The 23975-nt window shown below is 39.7% G+C and overlaps 1 protein-coding gene across 5 annotated transcripts in view; it reads left to right on the forward strand.

Annotated features, from left to right (window-relative positions):
* The window catches only part of CACNB4 (calcium voltage-gated channel auxiliary subunit beta 4), a 134221-nt gene that overhangs the window by 68540 nt on the left and 41706 nt on the right, over positions 1-23975 (forward strand). For all 5 annotated transcript variants that reach the window (XM_021719072.1, XM_021719070.1, XM_021719073.1 and 2 more), the window contains 3 exons: positions 14089-14208; positions 16433-16555; positions 21606-21736. Coding sequence is in view for 3 of the 5 variants with exons in the window: in XM_021719070.1 (XP_021574745.1) it covers positions 14089-14208; positions 16433-16555; positions 21606-21736 (374 nt within the window). In the remaining 2 variants the exon portion in view is untranslated. The remainder of the gene's footprint in view (positions 1-14088; positions 14209-16432; positions 16556-21605; positions 21737-23975) is intronic.

A 23975-nucleotide genomic window follows, 5' to 3' on the forward strand; every position in this document is an offset into this window, starting at 1 on the left:
TTCCACCTCAGCCTTCCAAGTAACTGGAACTACAGGTGCGCGCTGCCACGCCCGGCTCATTTTTTTATTTATTGTTGAGATGAGGTCTTGCCAAGTTGCCCAGGCGGATCTCGAACCCGCGGGCTCAGGCAATCCACTCACCTCAGCCTCCCAAAGGCACGGGATTATAGGCTGAGCCACCAGGCCCAGCTGTATAGTCACTATTAAGGCCACATGAGACAAAGGCGGGAGAGCAGTGCTATGAGGAATAGAGCAGCCTGAAGTACATGTCTTGTGACATCAAGCTTCTACTGTGGAGAAAACAAGAGGGAGGCATAGCTCTTACCTGGAACCCTAAGCACTTGCTGGGAAAGCAGTGTATGTGCACAAGGAGCCCACCACACCTTTGAATACTTCCAAACCATTCCTCATATTATAATTCAAAATAACTTTTGCTCCTAAATTTAAACTACTGAACTAAGTGGTATCTAGTTTTTATTTTTATGTTTTGAGTTGGAGTTGCACTCTTGTTCAGGCTGGAGTGAAGTGACGCAATCAATCCTTCCGTCTCAGCTACCCAAGTAGTGGGGACTACAGGTGTGTGCTACCATGGCCGGCTAATTTTTTAGTTTTTTTGTAGAGACAAGGTCTCACTATGTGGACCAGGCTTGTCTCAGAAAGTCCTAGGCTCTAGCAGTCCTCCCACCTCGACCTCCCAAAGTGCTGGGATTATAGGTGTGAGCCACCATGTGCAGCCACAGGCCTCAGAAATTTAGGACATTGGTAACCAAAGAGAAAGATTCATACTAACATAATCTTTGTTGGGGCCCTCAGACTTCACAAGAAATATTCTCTTTCAAAGAACACTATTCATAAAAGTACTTAATACTAATCATGGGACATATTAAGAGCTCAATAAATAATAATGATCATTATTATTTTTAATAATAATTACTAATATTTAATGTTGCCTATCAACTCATTATTTAAGTGATAATGCAGATAATTTCGTGCACTACCACTCTGTGAATAAAGTATAGTATATATGTATATTGAGATGTGGAATATTTGTTTTCATTCTTTTAAATTCTCAAGGTAAAAATTCAAATGGATAGAAGGGTGTAAAGTGAATTGTAAATCCATTTTCCTTCTCCAGTATATTTAGTATATTGATGGTTAATATACTTTCAGTATATTTATCTTAACACAATTTTCAAACAACATACTAGATTATTTTTACAATTTGATCTTGTGACTTAATGATTTCATATTTTATTATTTAAGGGCCTATGCCTTGCTTTTTTGTGTCCACATGCTGTTCTATGTATTTTAAATTTATTTTTAATTTTTTTAGAGACAGCTATGTTGTCCAGCACTTGGACTCCTGGGCTCGAGCATTCCTCCTTTTGCTGGCTCCTGAGTAGCTGGGACTACAGGCATACACGCTGAACCCAGCAACATGCCATTCTATTTTATAAATGAGCCATACTTTTAAAAAATATGTTTTCTGAGGGCCAGGCATGATGGCTCACATCTCTAACCCTAGCACTTTGAGAGGCCGAGGTGGGAGGATTGCTTGAGCCTAGGAATTCAAGACCAGCCTAGGCAACATAGCAAGACTTGGTCTTTATTTTAAAAAGTCAAAAAATTAGCCAGGCATAGTGCACACCTGTAGTTCCAACTACTCAGGAGGCTGAGGCAGAAAGACCACCTGAGCCCAGGAGGTCAAGGCTGCAGTGAACCATGATTATGCCACTGGGTGACAGAGTGAGAACTTGACTCAAATAAAAAAAAAAGAAAAATCTTCTGAGGATAAATTTCTGTCTGTTTTTATACCAGTACTAAGCTGTTTTGGTTACTGTGGTTTTATACAGCGTATACTATGTAGTAGTATCTTTTGAAGTCCAGTAGTGTGATGCTTCCAGCTTTGTTCTTTTTGCTCAGATTGCTGTAGTTATTTAAGGTCTTTTGTGGTTCCATACGAATTTCAGCATTTTTTTTTATAAGTATGTGAAGAATGTCATTTGTATTTGGATAGGAATTGCGTTTAATCTGTATCTTGCTTTGGGCAATATGGTCATTTTAACAATTTAATTCTTCCAATCCATGAACATGAGATGTCTTTCCACTTGTTTGTGCCCTCTTCAATTTCTTTCATTGGTGTTTTGTATATTTCGTTGTAGAGGTCCTTCGCCTTTTTGGCTAAATTTATTTCAAGGTATTTTATTTTTCATAGCTATTGTAAATGGCATTGCTTTCTTCATTCCTTTTTCAGCTAATTCATTGTTGGAATTTAGAAAGAAACACTATTGATTTTTGTGTGCTGATTTTGTATCCTGCAACTTTACTGAATTTGTTTATCAGTTTTAAGAGTTTTTCTTTAAATTTTTGTGAATGTAGGATAATGCTATCTGCCAAGAGAGACAATTTGACTTCCTCTTTTCCAACCTGTATCCTTTTTACTTCTTTCTGTTGCCTGATTGCTCTGGTTAAAACTTCTAGTATTATGCTGAATATAAGAGGTGAAAGTGGTCATCCTTGACTTTTTCTAGTTGTCAAAGGAAAGGTTTTCAGTTTTTCCCCCACTGAGTATGACGTTTGCTGTGGGTTTCATACATGGCCTTTATTATATTGAGGTATGCTTCTTTTATGCCTAATTTGTTGAGAGTTTTTTATCATGAAGGGATACTGAATTTATCAAATGCTTCTTCTGTATTAATTGAGATGTTTTGTGTCCTTCATTCTGTTGATGAGATTTATTTGCTTGTGTATGTTAAGCCATACTTGCATCCCAAGAATAAAACCTACTTGATCACAATGTATTATATTTTTTGAAGTGTTGTTGGATTCAATTTACTAATATTTTGTAAAATTTTTATTCTATGTTAATCAGGGATATTGGCATTGGTCTGTAGTTTTCTTTTTTTGTTTTGTTCTTCTTTCTGACTATTTTTATTTCTTTCTCATGTTGTGAGTAAAGAGGTATGTTGTTAATTTTTTTCTTGTTAATTTGTTAGAGCTCTTTGACTATGAAGAATATTAAACCCAAGTCACTTATGTGACAGTTTTTTCTTTTTTGTCATTTTTGTTTTGACTAGTTTTTTTTTTTTTTCCCCCAGACAAAATGTTTAAATTTTTAATGTAGTCAAATGTATCAATCTTTCTTTTCAGGGCTTCTGAACATCTTGGCATGTTATTTTAAAACTTTAGCCATAGTTTCTGTTAGTGGTTTTGTGTGTGTGTGTGTACAATTTTGCCTTTAAATCTTTTCATCTGACCAAATGTTATGACTCATGCCTGTAATACCAGCACTTTGGGAGGGATGGACAGATTGCTTGAGACCTGCCTAGGCAATACAGCAAGACCTCATCTCTACCAAAAAAAAAAAGCCAGGATGTGGTGAAGCCTGTCTGTAGTCTCAACTACTTGGGAGGCTGAAGTGGAAGGATCTCCAGAGCCCGGGATTTCAAGGCTACAGTGAGCCATGATTATGCAACTGGGTGACAGAATGAGACTCTGACCAAGAAAAAAACAAAAAGACCTCCTTATCGGCGATTTATTTCTATATATGAGATAAGATAGATATATGTATTATTTTTAAATGACTAAGTTTTCCAATATTGCTTATTGAATAATCACTCTTTTGCCGTTGATTTGAAATGTTTCCTATATTATAATCTCCTACACATAGGGGTCAATTTATGGACAATGTTATTTCATTGCTCTGTGCCAGTACTGAACATTTTTAATTTCTATGGTTTTATATGTTCTAATATCTATTTAAAAACACTGTCTTCAGCCGGGGGTGGTAGCACGCGCCTGTAGTTCTAACTACTTGGAAAGCTGAGGCAGAAGGATTGCTGGAGCCCAGCAGGTCGAGGCTGCTGTGGCCGGGAGCAGCCACTGCACTCCAGTCTGGGCAACAGAGTGAGACTCCAACTCAAAAAACAAAAAAAAACAAAAAAAAAACACTGTCTTCTTTTAACATTTTTTCTATGCAATTTCTGAATATTCATTTTTTTCAGTAATTTACATATAATTTTGTCAAGTTAAAATTGGTTTTATCTTTCACTGGTCATTCCAACATAATTTCCAGCAACACCTGAAGACAGGAAGTGTATGCTCCTTGTGCGTAAAGTCAGGGCATTACTGAGATCTCCATTTAAGATTCTCTCCCTCCCCCTGAAGCCATCTCATTCTTTCTTTCATTCAGTAAATAGTTTTGAGCCTCCATGAGGTTCAAAGCTTGGTGCTGGGAACTCTGAGGACCATGAAAATTGTCAACACATGATTCCTGCCTGAAATGAAATAGATGCTTTACTTTGGTTTCCATTTTATCTTTAGCCACCTCTCAGGGAAGCACTTCTGTTTTTTATAATGTACTAAATAAATTCAGTTCACTGTACAAAGGCATTCTCTTAATAAGAAACTTTAGCCAGTAAAAAAATCATTCCAAAGAATTATTTAAAGATAATTTTTCATCAAACATTTCCTGAGGCTACAGAAATGACACAGGTGAGACTCAAGCCTTTTTCCTTACTTTCTTCTTTTCTTCTAAACCAAGCTATATGGTTCGTCTTCATCTGACAGAAAGAATAGTCTTTTTTTTCTAAAGATATAAGTGATTGCCTGAAGCTGCTTTTGAGGGAAACATACATACTGCTGTCATATCTCTAATCCTACTCTCAAGAAAATAGACCGAGATGTAAAAGTAGTGTTTGTATGTGACTTTGTAAACCACTCTGGAGGGAATGGAAGAAGGAAGCATCTCTCAGTAAACTACTTTTCCAGAAAGGTCATAGAAGCCCACATTTTCAAGAAACGATTAGTACTTCATCAGTATGCAGCACTGCTTCTAACAACAGCGCATTCAGGATTTCCTGAACAAATACTGCTGTTTCCTTTTTAGCATCTCTGCTGAAACTAGATTAGTGCAGCTTGAGCATCCGCCCTGGAAAAAAGACCTTGTGCTGGGGCTAATGCTACCAGGTGCCAGCTCTTGGATCAGCCAGGTGGAGCCCCTCAGTCACTCACCTGTGCCACATGGATTGGTTAGAAGTTCTCACGGGGTTTTCACCAGGCAGGGCTGGTTCCTGAAGTGGCTGCTCAATGTCCCATGATGTTACACTCTGTTTTGTAACTAGTAAAGCTTGACTGCCAGAGGCCACCTTCTCTCGGTAGGTAATCACTTTCCCCTTCCCAAAAGGAGAATCAGCTCTATAATCTCACAGTCTCTACCATTATAATAAAGACCTCGTTGGTTGCAAGAATTTTCATGGCTTTGTTCAACTTCTGTCACTCTTTAGACTCACAGAAGGTTTCTGATTTATTGATAATTGTGCTTATTGATAATTGCACTTCTCATACACATGTACAACATTATGCACTGATTATCAAAGCACTTTTGCCAAACAGCATTCATATAAAGGAATCTTTGCGTTTTGTTCTTCCCTCTGTGTATTAGGTTGAACCATATGAACTACAATTACAGATTACAATTTTGTTGTAACTCTCTTGTCGCCATCATTACCACTGGTTTGACTTTCAAATCTGCTATAGCCCAAATCTCAACTTCTCCTTTCCCAGAAGTGCCTAAATGGCCTTGCTGATACAAATTTCCCCTCCGTCCCTGTCTGGGTCTTTTATGTCACCTCCCTCTTTATACTTGTGGGATCAATTAAAATTATTCTGCTGTTATCTCCATTAACGGGTCTCCTCAGACTAGCAATTGAAAGAAACCTCAGACAGCAATTGCCAAAGTAGTCAACACAACAGAAGGGTAAGGTTGGCCAACTTTTATAAATTAATATTACTTCCTTTTAAATAAATTATGTAAAACTGTTAAATAGGACCCATTAATTTATGTACCATTTACAAGATAATTCACACAAAGCCTCTGATTTGCTTTTAACTGTAACATATTTATATATAATTATAATTTAATTATAATAAATCTATAAGAGGGTTTGACATAATTAGAGGAGTTATTAAGATAAAAAGAAAGCTCTCAAGGGTACCTTAGAATCACCTACCAATAACTAAACTACTACACAAAAATCCTGTGATTAAAGTAGAAACTCAAAGAAAGTCACAAACCAAAATCTTTATAGTTTGAAGACATCATGTGAGCTCAGAAATAGTAAACATACCTTTGAAAAGCAGTCTGCAGTTCACTTCCATGGCTCAGATTGGTATTTTTTAAACTATATCTATCATTCTAAATTAGAGAGGTTTTTTTTGGAGGGGGGAGGGTCAGAGTCTCACTCTTGTCACCTAGGCTGGAGTGCAGTGGCACACTCATGGCTACTGCAGCCTTTGTCTTTGGATTCAGGTGATCCTTCTGCCTCAGGCGTCTGAGTAGCTGGAACTACAGGCGTGAGCCACCACACCTGGCTATTTTTTTTTTTTAACTGTAGAGTCGAAGTCTCACCAAGTTGCCCAGGCTGGTCTCAAACCCCTGGACTCGGGCAATCTTCTTGCCTCTGGCTCCTAAAATGCTGGGACTCTGTAGTGAGCCACCACACCTGGCTAAATTAGAGAGATTTTGGTGTGTGATTAATATTAACTAAATATTGCAGAATGTTGTTTTGTTTTACTGAAGGCAACTAAAATGTTTGACATTTTGGTGTAAGATTTTCTGCCCCCCACATAGTGACTGATGATAGGGGAATGGGAGAATATTCTTATTGCCTGTCTAAGCATCAGAGGCCTCATCATTAACAAACGGGGACAATCATAACACACTTCCTAGGGTTGATGTGATAATAAAGCCTATGGGTTAGTGACTCACATATTATAGGGGATGAGTAAACATTCATTCTCTTCCCCTTCCCTTTATGGCCTTTTATGAACATGCTCCTTTGCTGCTCTTGATTGTTCTTTGGAGCCTAAAAAAGAATCTTAGTCCGATTAATAACTGGAACTGAACTTTAGGTCATCTGTCCAATAAGAGCGGGCTGCTGTAGTTGTTAAGAAAAGCTAGTCTTATTCTTTTTTTTATTTTATTTTTTTGAGTTGGCGTTTCACTCTGTTGTCTAGGCTGGACCTCCTGGGCTCAGGCCATCCTTCTGCCTTAACATCCCTAGCAGCTGGGACTACAGGTATACAACACCACACCCAGCTAATATTTTGGTCTTGCTGTGTTGCCCAGGCTGGTTTTGAACTCCTGGGCTCAAGCAATCCATCCTTCTTGGCCTCCCAAAGTTCTGGGATTACAGCCATGAGCCACCATGCTTGTAATCTCAGAGCTGTTCTTGTATTCAACTATTTCAACTATTTTTGAAGGCCTCCTATTTATGAGAATCTGTACCAAGGTACATTAGAGAAAAGTTAAGTTGTCATCTCTGAGGTATAATTTCAAGAGTTCTTTGCCTTACCAAGGTGCTGGGAATACATACATTATCCATTGCTCTGGCTGAAGACATTGAAAACTGCAACTAAAAATAAAATCTTAGGAGGATGAGGTTTCTAACAATTAACATCACACCAAGTAAGCACAAGCTTGATTGATTAACCAGCCATTCGAGAAGACTTAAAATCATAGATTGATTCTGATGGGAGATGGGAGTGAGTGTTTCTTTCTTTCAACAAACTTGAGGTTCTGTTGTGCCAGGCACTGCACAGGCCTATTTACTTGGAGACATAGCTGGACCCTGCTAGGCTGGGTCCCCTGGCAAGGAGCTATGGACAGGTTTGGTGAGAGACGTTAAGGAGAAAGAGTATTTCCAAGAAAGAGAAGGGCTGGCCTAAAAAGATAAAGATTGTCTGAGGGACTTTTTTGTCTAAGGGCAGCTTTGTGAGTGAGCTATATTCACTCATCTACCCTGGGAAATCTGGGAAAGTCACCAAGAAAGAACTGCATTCCTTCTGCAGCGTGGAAAAGTGCATTGTTGAGTCATTACAAACTCTGTGGAGAAAAACAGGCTCAAATCCATTGAAAAGAATATCTTTCTCTGAACATCCCATGGTCACTTAGCCCACTTAATGTAACTGCTTTTTTTTTTGAGTTGGGGTCTCACTTTGTCACCTACACTAGAGTGTAGTGGCATAATCACGATTCCTTGCGGTCTCAATCTCCTAGGCTTAGGCAATCCTGATTTTTTTGTTAGTTTCTCAAACTCCTGGACTCAAGCAATCTTCCCATTTCAGCCTCCCAAAGGACTGAGATTACAGGTATAAGCTACCGTACCCACCCTCACTTAATCTCACTGTTAAAACACCAGATGAACATCAAGTAACATTACTTGTCTGATCTGGAAGAGAAACTGACATTTTGATTGCCTACGACTATAACTGAGCATCACAGTATTAAAATGTATTTTAAAGATTTTTTTCCTCCCTCTTAATCTTAAACCTTGGAACATATTTTAGAAACTTCTTCTCACCATCATGCTTATCTGATCTTATGCTTGCTTAGAAATCACAGGGACCAATCTTAAACAGCCTGACTGTGGTAGCCTCCCATTTGGGAGAGTCAGGAGAAGGTTGATCCGTAATCTGACTGCAGCTGAAATGATGCTAATTAGACCTCTAGGAAGACCACCACCCAACATAAGCCATCAAGACACACCCTGTGCCACGCCTGCATACCATTTCCCTTTAAGCCCTTGCATTAAAGATATTAATTTATTTGAGGCATGAGTCTGCCCATATCCCCATCTGCTGGCTTTTGGAATAAAGTCGCTTTCCTTCCACCATTTCTCCTGTCTTGAGTTTGGCTTTACGAGAGGAGTGGCCAAGCTTACGTCAGTAACAAACTGGTCACACTACCACACAGCCCGATATGGTAGCTACTAGCCACAGGTGGATATTCAAATTTAAGTTAATTAAAAGGCAATAAAAGCGGGTTCAGTGGCTCAGTCTGTAATCCCGCGCCTTGGGAGGCTGAGGTGAGTGGATTGCCTGAGCCCTTGGGTTCGAGACCCGCCTGGGCAACTTGGTGAGACCTCATCTCTACAATAAATCAAAAAATCAGCCGGGCGTGGTAGCGCGCACCTGTAGTCCCAACTACTTGGAAGGCTGAGGCGGAAGGATCGCCGGAGCCCAGCAGGTCGAGGCTACGGTGGCTGGGAGCAGCCACTGCACTCCAATCTGGGTGACAGAGGGAGACTCCAACTCAAAAAAAAAAACACCAAAAACCAAAAGGCAATAAAATTTAAAAAATTTTAAAACTTTAATTAAAAATTCAGTATATCTAGTTATATTTCATTCTAGTTATATTTCAAGTGGTCAGTAACCATAGATGGCATGTGGCCGCCATATTGGGTAGCATCCATACAGAACAGTTCCATAATTGCAGAAAAAGTGTTCATGGATAGCACTGATTTAGAATCAGCATTATGCTTGTACACTATGTTGTACTTACTTTATCTTATTCCTTCTCCAAAACAATCCCATTTTGCAAATGAGGCAAGAATCTTGGAAAAGTTTAGCAGTTTCCATGTCATGTAGTGGCAACTCTAGTAACTGACTGTTGTCTAGTGCTCAGTGAATGGACAGCTGAGCTAGGTCATGAGAGACCCAGGACTGTTGGACTAGCAAGCCCAGTAGTTCCAACTATGGCAAGATTCTATTCCAGTATGACTGCATTTTAAAATCAAACATTTTTAGACCTTTCTCCTTGCTGTAATTGAATGATATACCTAAAGACTCAAATTATTCATAAAAAGATAAAACCTGTTTCCTTTTTAAAAGGACAAGATAAGTAAGTGAATGCCTGGGTCTAGAAGCGGGAATGGAGACTGGCTGCAAATATGGCCTTGCGGTTTCTTTTGAGGTGGTAGAAATGTACTAATATTAGATTGTGGTGTAAATTGTGATCAGTAAATTTATTAAACATAATTGAAATGTACACTTAAAATATGTGAATTTTGTGTATGTGAATTATACCTCAATAAAACTGTTAGAGAAAAAGAACAAGATATAAATCCTAAAACTTCAGGGCAGCCAAAAATGTTAAAAAGCTGCCAAACCTTTAATTAGTGGGTCAAAGATTAATTGCTGGCATTTTCTGAATTTCCCCCATAATGGTAAAAGAAATGATGTTTCATTTCAAGTCAAATGCCTGGAAACTCTACAAAGTATGTATGATCACCTCCATTTTCTAGGGGAGACAATTAGGCCTCAGAAGGTTAAAATAACTTGTCCAAGACTCACAACCAACAAGAGCTGTGTTAGTGTCAAACACAGTTCTATCTGGCCCCAAAGTCCAGGGCAGCTCTCCCATCTATACCATGCACCTTTTCTCTGTGCATGAGAAGAAGCCCTTCCATTTTTTGCCTTGAGATCACTTTCCTTCTCTGAGGAGACAACAGTTAACTGATTTTCCAATGTTTCTGTCACCATTTTGCATTTGGTACCCGGGAAGATTCATGAAAGGTGTGAGGCTAGAATCTGTTTGAGTACTGAACACAAAGGGTAAAAAAAAAAAAAAAGAATCTGGGCCATGTGTTAATAGAAAGATAAGTGTTCTTTTTCATTTCTTTTGATGTTCACTAGGATGCATTCTCTTATGGCTTTTAAAATGACACACATACACACAATTTCTGCAGTTATCTTTATATATGTATATGTTGGTTCCTTGGATATGCCAAGATATAACTTGCAGTGGTGTCTGCTTAAGAACTTTTGAGGGACTAGCCTCGCCATGCCTCTTGTTCATGGGTCAACAGCCCAGTTTAGATCATTTGACAAATTGGGTAGCTCACTCCCCACCCATTTTTGTGAAATGGAATTCTGGAAAATTATAAGCTGATGGGACTGTGGTTTCCAGCTTTGGCCAGAGGCAGTAACTTTTACATCTTCAGTTCTTTTATTTATTTATTTATTTATTGTGCCATACTCTCACTCTGTTGCCTAGGCTGGAGAACAGCAGCACGCTCATGACCACTACAGCCTTGACCTGCTGGGCTCAGGGGATCCTTTCCCCGCAGCCTTCCAAGCAGCTGGAACTACAGGCATGTGCCACTATGCCCAGCTAATTTTTTGATTTATTGTAGAGTCGAGGTCTCACCATGTGGCACAGGCTGGTCTCGAACCCCTGAGCTCAGGCAATCCTCTCACCTCCAACTCCCAAAGTGCTGGGGTTACGGGCTTGAACCACTGCGCCCAGCTATACCTTAGTTCTATGCTGTTAGCATCTAGTGTTATTTCCTTTTTGCCATTTCCCTCTTTTTGATGATTAATTATTTAACCGGATCTCTGAGTGATCCCCTTCCAACCCATCCCAGTCTTACCAAGCTTGCTGTGGTACCCTGCCCTTCCTGAGTTCTTCCTCTGGTCAGGCCCAGGCAGTTTCCTTCTGACTTCTCTGTGCCATTGTTAAAAAATTAATAATAATGGATTATTTCCTTCATCTTTTCCTTCCTTCCTTCTGGGACATGTTCATACTCTCTTTCAACCAGTTGAAATAAAATAAATCAAACAAAAACAAAAATAAATAAAAACAAGAAATCAAGTTAATACCAAGCCAGCAGAACATGTCCATGGGGCAAATTTGGGCTCTTGATGTTGAACCTCAGCTGTCCCTAGGCCTTTGAGAGACAGCAACAAAGATTTCCATATACAAAAAAATGGAGATGACATTGGGAAAAAAAAAACATAGTAAATGTTGAGATGATATTAACACTAATTAGAACATGGGTATCACAGTGCTTAATTTTTCCCTCTACTAATATTCTTAGAAACAGTAAACAGAAACTCCTGATTCAACATACTTAGCTATAGTAGCGCTTATTAAGTAGTTTTGAGAGTCATACAATCTTGTTTCAAAGTAAAGTTCATTTGCAGGAGTCCTTGAATCACTTTTTGTATGCTCAGATGATTGAATGCCAGGATTGAAAAAGTTAGGTAGTTTTAAGAAACCAGCCTTCTCCTAGTACAGTAGTAGATTGTGTATTCAGCTGTTTGACTCTGCCCCAGCGCACAGCCAGCTTTCTCCTAAATCATGGGCACTAGTCTTTCCCAGCACATGCTCTCAAAACCAGGCAAGTGCCTCCTTCCTGACTTATGTGTCACAATCCCTTGGTAGTCCAGACATCTCCATGGCGACCAGTCCAATGCCTCAGATGGTCCACCACACATATCACTTCCAGCAAAGCATTGCCTGGGACCAAATGCAAACTGCTTTTATAGATATTTTAGAAACATCATATCCTTCCTTACTCTGAATTTTATGCAGGTGTACCTAAATTCAGACAAAGATGCATCCTGAAAGAATGCTCTTTTAAAAATGATTTCAAGGTAGCTCTCCTTTAAAGCAATGAATGCATCTATAAAACAGTCACCCTACATTTATATATTTTGTAGGTCCAGATTTCTTTCCCCAGTAGATTTGCACAGAAGAATTTGGTTAACAGATGTATTTCCTCTGTAAACTGTGCTTTCAAAAGTGCTACATAAAGTAAATGGATTTGGATACATTGCTGTTATCAGATTTACATTAAGTTTTCTAAGCAGAAAATACAGTAAGAAAAATGACTTCATTTCAGGATGGGTTGTGTGCATATATAAGTGAGTTGAAAAATGATTAGAAGCTCTTAATTTTTTTTAACCAATGTAGGAATGTCAGCACTAAGAAATGGGGATGAGAAAGATGATTTTTTGTTTGCCTACTATGTGCCAGGTCGTGTAGTATTTTAATGTCAAGTGCAGCTTGGCATGGGACTTGAACCTGTTGGCTCTAAGGTTGAACTACTCGAGTTTGAATATCGGGTTTCCAACTGCTGCAATGATTCAGTGAGATAAAGTGTACAAAGCATCTAGCACCAAGCCAGCGTGATAGCAAGGACTCACTAAATATTAGCTGCTCATTGTATCTTGTTCCATTTAATCCTGTGAAGTAGGCAGTGTCTCTTTACAAGATAAGAAGATTGTCTTAGAGTGGTCCAGTAACTTGCATAAAGTTGTCAGAAGTGTGTTTCAAAAGCAAAACTGATCTTCAGGGCTTGACTGGACACCCTGATAAAACCTCTAACCAAGCTTCCTTGTTCTAGGCTGCCAGGAAGATCTGTGCTGGGATTATTCTATGATGGGAAAGACCACACCAGCTCGAATGATGTCCTATATTGAGAGACAAAGTTGCCATTATAGGCAGCAGATTCACAAATGAACATTTCTATGTTTAGAAAAATTTTCAAAGGGCCAAATTCATCAGTCAACCATTTCTTACAGCTCTTTTTTTTGTGTGTGCAGTAAATAGCAAATTCTCAGCTATATGGATAGTTCTATGCTTTCCGAAACTGTGTGTGATTTATGAAGCATGCCAAATATACCAGTCCTTCAATACCTCTACTGTATAAATGTCATCATCTAGGCAAATATCAACTTCTAATGCCACCTTAAGGAAATTGTAAGGATGATGTTCCTTTAGTAGCCAGAAGACAAACCTCCAGGGGTTTTTGTTTGTTTGTTTGTTTGTTTAAGGGGGTTAACTTTTTAACTTGACCACATTGGTTAGGCTGGATTTCAATGCTGTTCAAATAGCTCTTCTACACCTGGGCTTCAACTGAGAGCATTCCTGTCTTTATCCTCAAGGTTGTTTTTCTGCTCAGTGTTCATATTGGCCACATCTGACCTATGGGACGATAAATTTGTATTAGTTAAAGAGGTCAATAGTGTCAACATTGAAACTAGAAAATCATTTTACTACTGTAAGATGCTGCTTTACTGTGTTGGAATCTTAAACAATCTGATGACCAAGATACAGGTAAGGTTTAGCTTTTGTAACAGGCTGGACCTCTTTTTCTTTTAGATATATATGCAAAAGAGAGGATGGAAGAAGACTTCAGTTTCACAAGTGAATATAGGCTTAATATAAAGATAGCACAAAACAAGAAGAATCAGGGCTGAATATCGCATAATTTTCATTGCAGTTTACTTCGTAGCACTTAATCTAGTCAAAATATTTTTCTTCACAACATTGCTACTTTCTGAATAACTCAGATGCTTAACTATATTCTGTCATCTAAATTTATATCTGCAATAAGGCACAGAGTGTATGCATCAAATTCTATGCAAATGAGAAGAACTCACCCCAGGATGCTGTTATGGATCTGACCGTTTAAGGAGCTACACATGATCTCACTTAAACCATTCTGTTTTCCCTTCCAGGGTTCAGCAGATTCCTACACAAGCAGGCCGTCTGACTCCGATGTCTCTTTGGAGGAGGACCGGGAAGCGATTCGGCAGGAGAGAGAACAGCAAGCAGCTATCCAACTCGAGAGAGCAAAGGTGACTTTTCCTCACCACTTTGGTTCACAAGTGGCATGTTGCTTAGTTGCTCTTCCCCTACCCCACATTTTTTGGGAATAATCCCTTAGAAAGCATCCTGATAAGACTCTAGATGGCAAGGCTCTCTGATCCATTTCACCCCTGAGAGGTTAGTAGCATCTCCAAACGGACATTTCCTGAGAACCTTCCCCCTTTTGTGTTCGGTGAGGTAGTGAGTTATTGGTCATCTTTCAACTTAGCAACGTGGCTGATATCAAGCCAGCCATGCCCATCGTTGGCAGAGAGCCTGCTGAGGTACCAGCTTACCCTGCCTGTTCCTGGCCATTTCCTTAGCTTGTCCATTTCCTTAGCTTTTGTGCCAGGCCACATATGCTCTTTTGTTCTGTGGGTCTCCCTGTTCGTTTCTTCACTCTTCTCTCTTGCTTTCAATATCCCACCTCACGTTCAGTGTGGAGTTCAGAACTTTGAACAACTCTGACAAGTACAGCAATAATAAGCAATAAAAACCACTGCCAAGATAGGCCTTCCAATATTCTACAGGGAGAAGCCCCCATAGGAATCTCTGCATCCATAGAAAGCAGCAAGGAGCCAACTGCATGGATGAAAATTAGAGCCACAAGGGTCACTAGAGATCTTTCATTCTATATCTTTCCAACTTTTTTGTAAGCACAGACGCCTTTTGTCAAATGAAACTTAATGCACAATAGTAAATTATAAGATGGGGGTCATAACCAGCCCCCCATCCTTGCCTCCATGATAGACCCCCTAAGCTATGTTGATCCAGTCTTTCTAACTTTTAGAAGAAAAATAGAAACTTAAATAAAGTGAATTTCTTCCCTTTTTTATTTTTATAGTAAAATTAAAATTTTTTTTATTATAAAGATGTGGGGTACAATTCAGGGTTAAGTATACAAACATTGATTATGCAGGTACCCTTGATGAGGTATGCCCCTCCCTCCCCTAGCAGTTTCCCTCAACTGCCAATCCAACCCCTATAGTGAAATCTTTTAAAGAGGAGTGAGAGGAGGCTGGGCACTGTGGCTCATACCTATAATCCTAGCACTTTGGGAGACTGAGGCAGGAGGATCGCCTTGAAGCAAGGAGTTTGAGATGGTGACATGCACCTATAGTCCCAGCTACATGGGAGGCTGAAGTAGGAGGATTGCTTGAGCCCAAGGCTTTGATGCAGCAGTGAGCTATGATTGCACTTCTGCACTCCAGCCTGGGGTATAGAGTGAGGTCCTATCTCTCAAAGAGGGAGAGATGAAAGGAGAAGGATGCAGGTAAGTGAGATTTGGTTTGATACCTACGACATCTATGCTATGTTGGTGGAAGGTTGTTTTCTTGCAGTGTCTGCAAAAGGGACATCAGTGACATTCTAACTCAGGTCTAGCCTCAACTATTTTTCCCCAGTCACATTCCCAGCATGAATCGTTGAGCCAGTAACAAAGCAGCCCAGTATTTTAGGAGCCTTGTGTCTCATTTGTGGTTGGTTTTTTATTTAAAGTTTTCTTTCAGAATCTGTTTTGTGCCATTGTGGTCACCCAAATGTGGGTGGCAGCATCATAAGCTTAAGCTGATGGTTTTCTTAGCCCCCACAAGACTGTACCAGCCCAAGAGTACTTTGCTGGGGAGGAATTTGTATAAAAAAGGAGTTTCAAAACCAGCTTTTGTTAGCTAGGGAGAAGTGAAGAGCTCTGTCCGTCAGCTTTGACCCTGACTGGCCCTTCCTTTCCCTGGCAGGACAAGGTACTCTATTTGTGTAGGATACCACAAGTTTTTAGACCTGAGGTTATTTCAAAAATACTTATTTCACCCCCTCCCCACCTTTTTTGTCTTACGATTCAGCATACATTTCCAGTATCCCAAGGTGAGAAAAGGTATCTTATCATTTAAAATAAACCTAGATTTTATGACTAAAGAACAAAGCAGACTGTCCCCACACCTCTTTTCCATCCCTCCTCAGTATTTCAGTGCACATTTTTTTATTTGGGATATTGGAAAGAATACTGAAGAAGAGGAAACATGGTTAGGTTGATAGGACTGAATCATTTTCAGAACTCTGCAGAGTTCTCGATACTGCCTGGGCAATGCAAAACTCACTTGAGTTCTCTCTTTGGAAAGTGATTTTTCTTACTAACTGGCATTATTATAGCTTCAATATGATAAACGCTCCTCTGTCTTTCTCCCTCCCTCACTCCTCATACCATGGTTCTATCCCTAGTCCAAACCTGTAGCATTTGCTGTGAAGACAAATGTAAGCTACTGCGGCGCCTTGGACGAGGATGTGCCTGTTCCAAGCACAGCCATCTCCTTTGATGCTAAGGACTTTCTCCACATTAAAGAGGTAAATGTAAGACATTCTGCATCCCTTAACCTGTCAGAAAGCTGAAGCTGGGAATCAGCTCTGAGCCAAAGAGCCAAACTAACCAGAGAGGAGGCCTGAAGCGCTGCCAATGTGGTGCCTCATTTAATTTGTTGGACCTTCCAAATCCATCCATTCTCATCAAGATTGAGAAACCCAAGGTCATTGCTTGAATGATCACACACTTGCATCATTAAATCATAGTAAACCTTTAAAATCATAAGATGGATTTAGAATAGGCCTACAATCCTCTGGTCACTTGTTAATACCCTTGTGTGGCTGCATAACAATAGATCTATGGATTCAACTTAAGAAAACTTGAATTTGGTGGCATGGCACCTATCTGGAAGGGACTATTTACAAGAGAAGTTGTGGTTATAGACATCTGGCCTACAGTCCTGTAAACCTTGACCTTGGAACCAACTCTAGAGTATGTTAAGGAAAAGTGTTAAATCTAAGAAAAGGGCCAAGGACTCTGGGAAACAAAAATCTTAAGGGATTGAATGATAAATACAAGGAGGATTTGAGGACTTGTTTCTTAAAAGGTGGAACAGTGGCATCAAAAGATTTCATTTGCTCAGCCTGGGTATATTGAAATTCAGCTTCATGTCAGACCTGTGCTGGGAATTGGGGGATCAGACAAGAACTCCTGTCCCCATTGGCAGGGAGCGCTGAGTCTGGTAGGAGAGACAGACAAGTATACAGTTGCTGTGCAGGGTCACAAGTTCTAGTACAGAAAAATTGAATGTGGGAGTCCAAAGAAAGAGAAGGAGAAAGGGATCATCTGGCTGGGAAGGAGGAAGATCAAGTGGCATGAAAGCTCTAGAGAAATGGTGAAGTCTGAGGGAGTTCAGGCTGGGACCGGGTTGGCATCATGTAGAAGGAACAGCCACGCAGTGTGGCTGGAAGGTGGGAAGGAGGAGAGGCACAGGGCGGTGGGGAGGGGAGGCGGTGTGGGCCTCTTGGGCCATGGCAAGAAGCCTGGACTTTATCACCATGCAGTTAACTGGAGAGGAATTTCAAATAAAGGATTGATGTGACCAGTCTATGTCTTAGAATGAGAACTCCTAGAGGCCAGGGAATATTGCAGGGGCTATAAAGATACTCTAGATACTACAAGGGCTACAGCAGAGAAAATGGAGAAGGGGTAGCTAGGAGAGAGAGTGAATAGAGCAAAAAGGCAGGACTTAGAGATTTCACAGGGGTGGGAATGGTGGGGAAAGTGAGATAGAGAAATAAAGGCTGGAGGCCAGTTTTTCTAGCTTGCTTGAAAGGATATAGGGTGGTACCAGTTATCAAACAGAAGGTAGAAGGGAGCAAATTTGTTGCAGGGATGGCTGTGGTTATGCATTTGCTCTTAGGTACACTGTGGGCTTTGTGAAACTCCCATGAAGATGATTCAAAAGCACTTACCTGCATAATCTAGAGGCCAGAGGAGATGAATTGCAATTTGCTCTTTATAAATGCTTTGAGTTGAAAAGAAGAGTGGGTTCTAGCCAGGAAAAGATACCACAGGACTGAGGGAGTGTTTTTAAGATTTGATTTACATTTGTGCTTTTTAGGATGGGAAAGATTGAAGCATGTTTTCCATGCTGAGATGCTGAACCCAGTAAAATATATTGGAAAGAAAAGGGATAGCTAATGGAGTGAGGGGATGAGATGATACCCAGAGAACGGGCAAAAATTAGGCTGAGGCCGGAGGAAAGGCTTACCTTCCTGAACTTCCATGTCCTGCTGAGATTTTCAGTGGGATTAGGGGCATGCAGTGGAGGATGTTGTTCCCACTTGATAAGCCTCCATTTTCTCTACTAGAAGGGAGGGACTGTACATAGAATCTTAAAGAAAAGAAAGCATAAAGGAGGAACAATGAAGTGAAACCTGAGAAAGGAGGTGCCTGAGGAATGGGACCTATATCAACATATTAGTTGATGTCGCTGAGCCCACCTGTACTTAACCCCTAGTCTAAGACAAGATGTGCATGGTAAACATATAATCATCTCAGCAATCATTCTCTTTGAAACTCTGCATTCTCCAGTCCAGATCAGTAGCATGGAGGTCATTGGGACCATTGTCTATGGAACTGTAGGGGTGGAGGCCAAACAAAGTGGGATGAGGAGAAAAGGAGAGCTAGAAAGTGTATTAGCACATGAAGACCATGCTGTCAAGGAGGGTGTGCTTGGACACTGACCAGGCATTAGACTAAGGAGAGTGTGAAGTCAGAAGGGACCTTCTTTTAAGATGGTAGCTATTGGAGCACCTTTACATACTGATATTAACAGACAGAGAACAGGAAAGATCGATGGGAAAGGAGAGATAGGCAAGAGGGTAAAGTTTTTGAGTAGGCAAGAAGGGTATGATCCAGACCCCTTAGTGGAGGGACAGTCCTTTGATAGAAAGAGAAATATTTATTCATTGAACATGCAGGGAAAACATGAGTGCAGGCACAGATAGCTCAGAGCCCTGGTAATGGGGAACTGAGGAAGTATCGATTTGATGGCTTCTACTTTCTCGATGGCATTATGAGGTGAGGATATCTACATTTTGCCTAGAAGACAAGTACCCTTGACCTGACACATGTACTCTGGCATTTGATTGGTCAAGTTGGTTGTGTCTTATCATTTCCATCAAAAATGACCAAGTCATATTCATTAGTTGCTAACATCTGTCATATCCAAGGAGAAGCAGCACTTTAACAGGTAAGAGACATTCTCACCTGTAATAGCCACACTCACACAAACGTTCCAACTTTGTTGTATTTATTGCATTTCTGCATTCTATCAATATCTCAATTTGTCCTGCTTGCTTTTACTTATGTGCTTGTTGATCAGTGACTCTCTCTTCTATCTGGCAGCTTGATGTATGGTATTGAGCTGGTAATCCTATGTGGACCAGAGCCACTTGTTTTCAGATCTTGCAATTATCAGCTAAGAAAACATCTTAAAAAGATAAACTGCCTTTTAGAGAAATCAAAATGAGAAGGATTAGAGCAACACCAAGGTGACCTTTCCAGAGAGCTGGCACAAGCTCCCAGACTGTCAACACAAATGAACACATTTCTGTAATCAAGTTATAGCCTTTCCTCACATCCATCACCTAGAAGACTATCTCCTATGCACCACTTTAAGTACTTTCTCAGTAATAAAAATGCAAAAATACAGAAAAAAGCTACAGCTATGCTTGTCACATAAACCAAGTGAGTGAATTAAGCTCTTGAATTTACGTGGCTACTTTCTCCCACGAAGTTCCAAAGAACTTTTATTCACACTGAGTCAGATTCTCACTGTGCTTTAGCTGTTTCCTAGAACTAAGTTAAAACATTTTGGGAAGTCACACTAACCATTTCAGCAGCCCTTTAAGGTCATTTGGGTACCGTTTAACAAACAAATAAAACAAGTTACAACGTAGGAAATTATAACTCATGATCTGTTTTGTCCCCACCACAGTAAAATTTAAAATCCAGACCTATTCACCAAAGATTCTAAAAGGGTCTCTTTGCCTTTTGTTAATTCCAAAATAAACAAGGCTGTTATTTCAGGCCTGTTATCCTGAAATAAAAGATGGGGAAATGAAGAAACCTAAGACCTAGACCGTTCAAGATTTTACATTAGGTCAACTCATATTTCTTTCAATGCAATCTCATACTACATGGCTTGCCTGCCTTGTGGAGAAGCTATGTGCATAATAAAGGCCAAATCCCTACCATATCATTTTTCTTTTGAGTGTGAGTCTGTTACCCAATTACTTAAAGTTACTCAGAATTTCATGCTGTAATGATGCAATGAAACCATCCATTCCTCCTCCACAATGTGTCAGTATTGTATATATATAAATTCCTCTTTTCTCTGAGCTAAGCAAAACATACTAATTATGGTTGTTATATTTGGAAAAACATATATATTTACAATTCTATATGTTTTGGATCAGAGAGGGAGCGTTACCATGCCTAACATTGATAAGCACAATAAAGGAAATTTTGGAATAATTTCTGGAGAGTTTAAACAATAGGACTGGTATCTGTTTTCTAGAAATGACCTAGCTGAAACCTTCTATGAGGTAGATGGCTTGGATTAGATTGCTTTCTGTTTTGGGATTCAGCAAACTCATAATTACAAATGCAGTTTTGCTGACCCATCAAATAAGCTTATATTGACAGACTGTCACCCCATTTTGGTTGAAGCCTTTGTATGGACTTGTGCCTTGAGTTTACATGTCATGGATCTTAATTTAAATGGAAATCGTAGAGTTCCTTTTGGGCATCTGGCCATTTGGAGGTTATTTCTAAATTTCCACACACAAATATATAATATGCTCAGACTTTGCAAGAGTAAACTTATTTTTCTTCAAGTAGTAAGATGAACCTTAATTTGCAAATCTCTATTTGAAAGATTATGACTCTTCCCCAATGGGGATAGACTATAGATAGTATCATGGGATTTTTACCTGAAAGCTTTTAGCAAATAGCAGACTACTGGATATATTTCATTTCAGGCATATCTGTCTTGCCTTCCAGAGTTCCAATTACAATGATGCATATTTATCCTTAAAAAAATGTTTATTAAGAACTGGCTAGGGCTTCTTAACAATGACCAAAGGAATCCAAAAGTTAAGACCAGACATTAGTTCAGGAGTTGGCAAACTGTAGCCCTCAAGTTGAGTCTGGCCCACTGCCTTTTTTGTAAAGAAAAATCTTATTGAAACATAGCCATGCTCTCTTATTTATGTTTGTCTATGGCTCCTTTCACAGAAGGACAACAGATTCAGTGAGTTGCAACAGAGACCATATGGTCTGCAAAGCCTAAAATATTTACTCTCTGGACCTTTACACAAATTTGTTGATTGAATCTATGAATTCACCTCAGATATATACAATATGGTAAAGTGTATTATAATATAAATAGTTTATATGACATATGTATAATATAGTATAATATCATATAAATCGTGTTTCCTTCTTCTGTTCCCCTGAAATTAATTAATGGAATGTAAAGATTAGTGAATTACTATTGATAGCAGTTTTATTTCTGAATTCCAGAAATATAACAATGATTGGTGGATAGGAAGGCTGGTGAAAGAAGGCTGTGAGATTGGCTTCATCCCAAGTCCCCTCAGATTGGAGAACATACGGATTCAGCAAGAACAAAAAAGAGGACGTTTTCACGGAGGGTACGTTTCCTTTTTTTCTATGTCCTTTTTTTGGTAGGAAAATTAGGAGATATTTTCAAGTTTGCTTATTAAGTTGTAAGTGCTTGCCTTTAAAGTAAAAGATACTCTTCTGTGCACTGGATGTTTCTGAAATTGACACACAAGAGTTTCAGATAGCTCACTATATCCCCACTGCATGCTGAAATCCAGCACCACCAGAGTCCATGTGAATTCTGCAGTGGAGACTGTTTTCTGTAGCCCCAGTAAGCCCTCTTGGGACCCCAAGCTTTCTCTTTGGAGATTCACCTAGGGCATCCTTTCTCAGTTCAGCAAGTGGGAGCTGACCTGAGCCGACATGACGGCTCCTCTTGCTTCACTTTCAGAGACTCTCTCTAAAGTAGGTACAGAATGTGGTTGATGCATGTGGGTCCTGGTACCAGAAGCACCTTCACACCTGGCTTTTTGTGGCATTTATTGTTCCTGGTATTGGGGTGGAGACACTCTCTAGCTTCAGGTGAATCAATCTCCAGTGAACTAATAAAGTAGCCATGTAGATTTCAGAGTGCAGGTATTAGTTTCTCTTGTTCTCTCTTCTGTAAACTTTTTGTCTTTCATGCTCCTCGTTAAACATACCGGAACATATTCCTGCCTCAGGACCTTTGCATTTGCTGTTTTCTCTTACTGGAACCCTTTTCTTTACATTTTCATCAGACCACTCCTTCATTGTCTTTAGATCTTTAAGTATCACCTTTCCTGTGACCCCTATTCTGCCAACTTTATTTAAAATTGTGCCCACTCTCCTTCCTTGTACTTCTGATCTCCTTCCTGACTTAGTTTTCTCTGTTGCATTTCTTACTCTCAGAAATATCATATATTTACCTATTGATCTAGTTTGGTATAGATTGAGCACCCATAATCCAAAAAGCCAAAATGCTCCACAATTCATAACTTTTTGAGCACCGCCATGATACTCAAAGGAAATGCTCATTAGAGCATTTTAGATTTTGGATGTTTGAATTAGGGATGCTTAACTATAAGTGTATAATGCAAATTTTCCAGATTCTGAAAAACTACAAAATCTGAAACATTTCTGCACCCAAGTATTTTGGATAAAGGATGCTCAAGCTGTACTAGAATATGACTCAATAAGGGAAGAGATTTTGTTTTCCCCCATCACTGTTATATTCCTAGTTTCTAGAATAAGGATTTGCAATCAATATGTATTGTATAAAATCATAACTGAATTATTATCATTTCCAAAATTTTGTTGTTTTTTTTCATAATATTGATGCAATCATATGCCATATAACATTTTGGGCAAGAACAGACCGAACATATGACAGTGGCCTCATAAGTTCGTAATATTGTATTTTTACTGTAATTTTTCTATGTTTAGATACACAAATATTACCATTGTGTTACAGTAGCCTTTAGTATTTAGTACAGTAACAAGCTGTACAGGTTTATAGTTTACGCGTGATACCTTATAGCCTAGGTGTGTAGTAGGCGGTACCATCTAGGTTTGTGTAAGTACACTCTAGGGCGTTTGCACAACAATGGAGTTGCCTAACTACACATTTTCCACAATGCACCCCTGTTTTTAAGCAACGCATTGCTGCATATACTTTTAAACTACAAGCTCATTTTGTGACAAGTGTAATAGTAAAGCCAAGAGCTCGCAGACATGATTTTATTTTACCTTTATTTATACCAATTCTGTGAGAGTTACCATCTCCTATTATAGTTGGGGAAACTAAGGCTCAAAGACATGGTATGATGTGCCGGTCCCACAACCAGTGAATGGCAAGGCTGGGATGAGAAATGATGTTTTTCTGACAATAGGGAGTGACGCTGGGGAAGTAGGAAGGTGGCAGCTCCCAATGGCCTCTGTGGGCTTCAGGGAAGGAAGCTTCCGGAGCATACATGAGAAGACCCAAGTTGAGGATCTTTTATTCTGAGTCACAGATAATATTATTTGTGGCCAATTCCTTACTGTCAGTTTTTAACTCTGATCCCCACATAATCAGTTTTTTTTGTTGTTGTTTTTTTTTGAGTTGGAGTCTCACTCTGTCTCCCAGACCGCAGTGCAGTGGCCGCTCCCGGCCACCACAGGCTCAACCCGCTGGGCTCTGGCGATCCTTCCACCTCCGCCTTCCAAGTAGCTGGAACTATAGGCATGCGTTACCACACCCGGCTAATAATTTTTTGATTATTGTAGAGATGAGGTCTCGCCAAGTTGCCCAGGTAGGTCTCGAACCTG

This window comes from Carlito syrichta, unplaced genomic scaffold (assembly GCF_000164805.1).
Source record: "Carlito syrichta isolate Samal-C Ts95f unplaced genomic scaffold, Tarsius_syrichta-2.0.1 Scaffold314111, whole genome shotgun sequence".
Taxonomy (NCBI): Eukaryota; Metazoa; Chordata; class Mammalia; order Primates; family Tarsiidae; genus Carlito; species Carlito syrichta.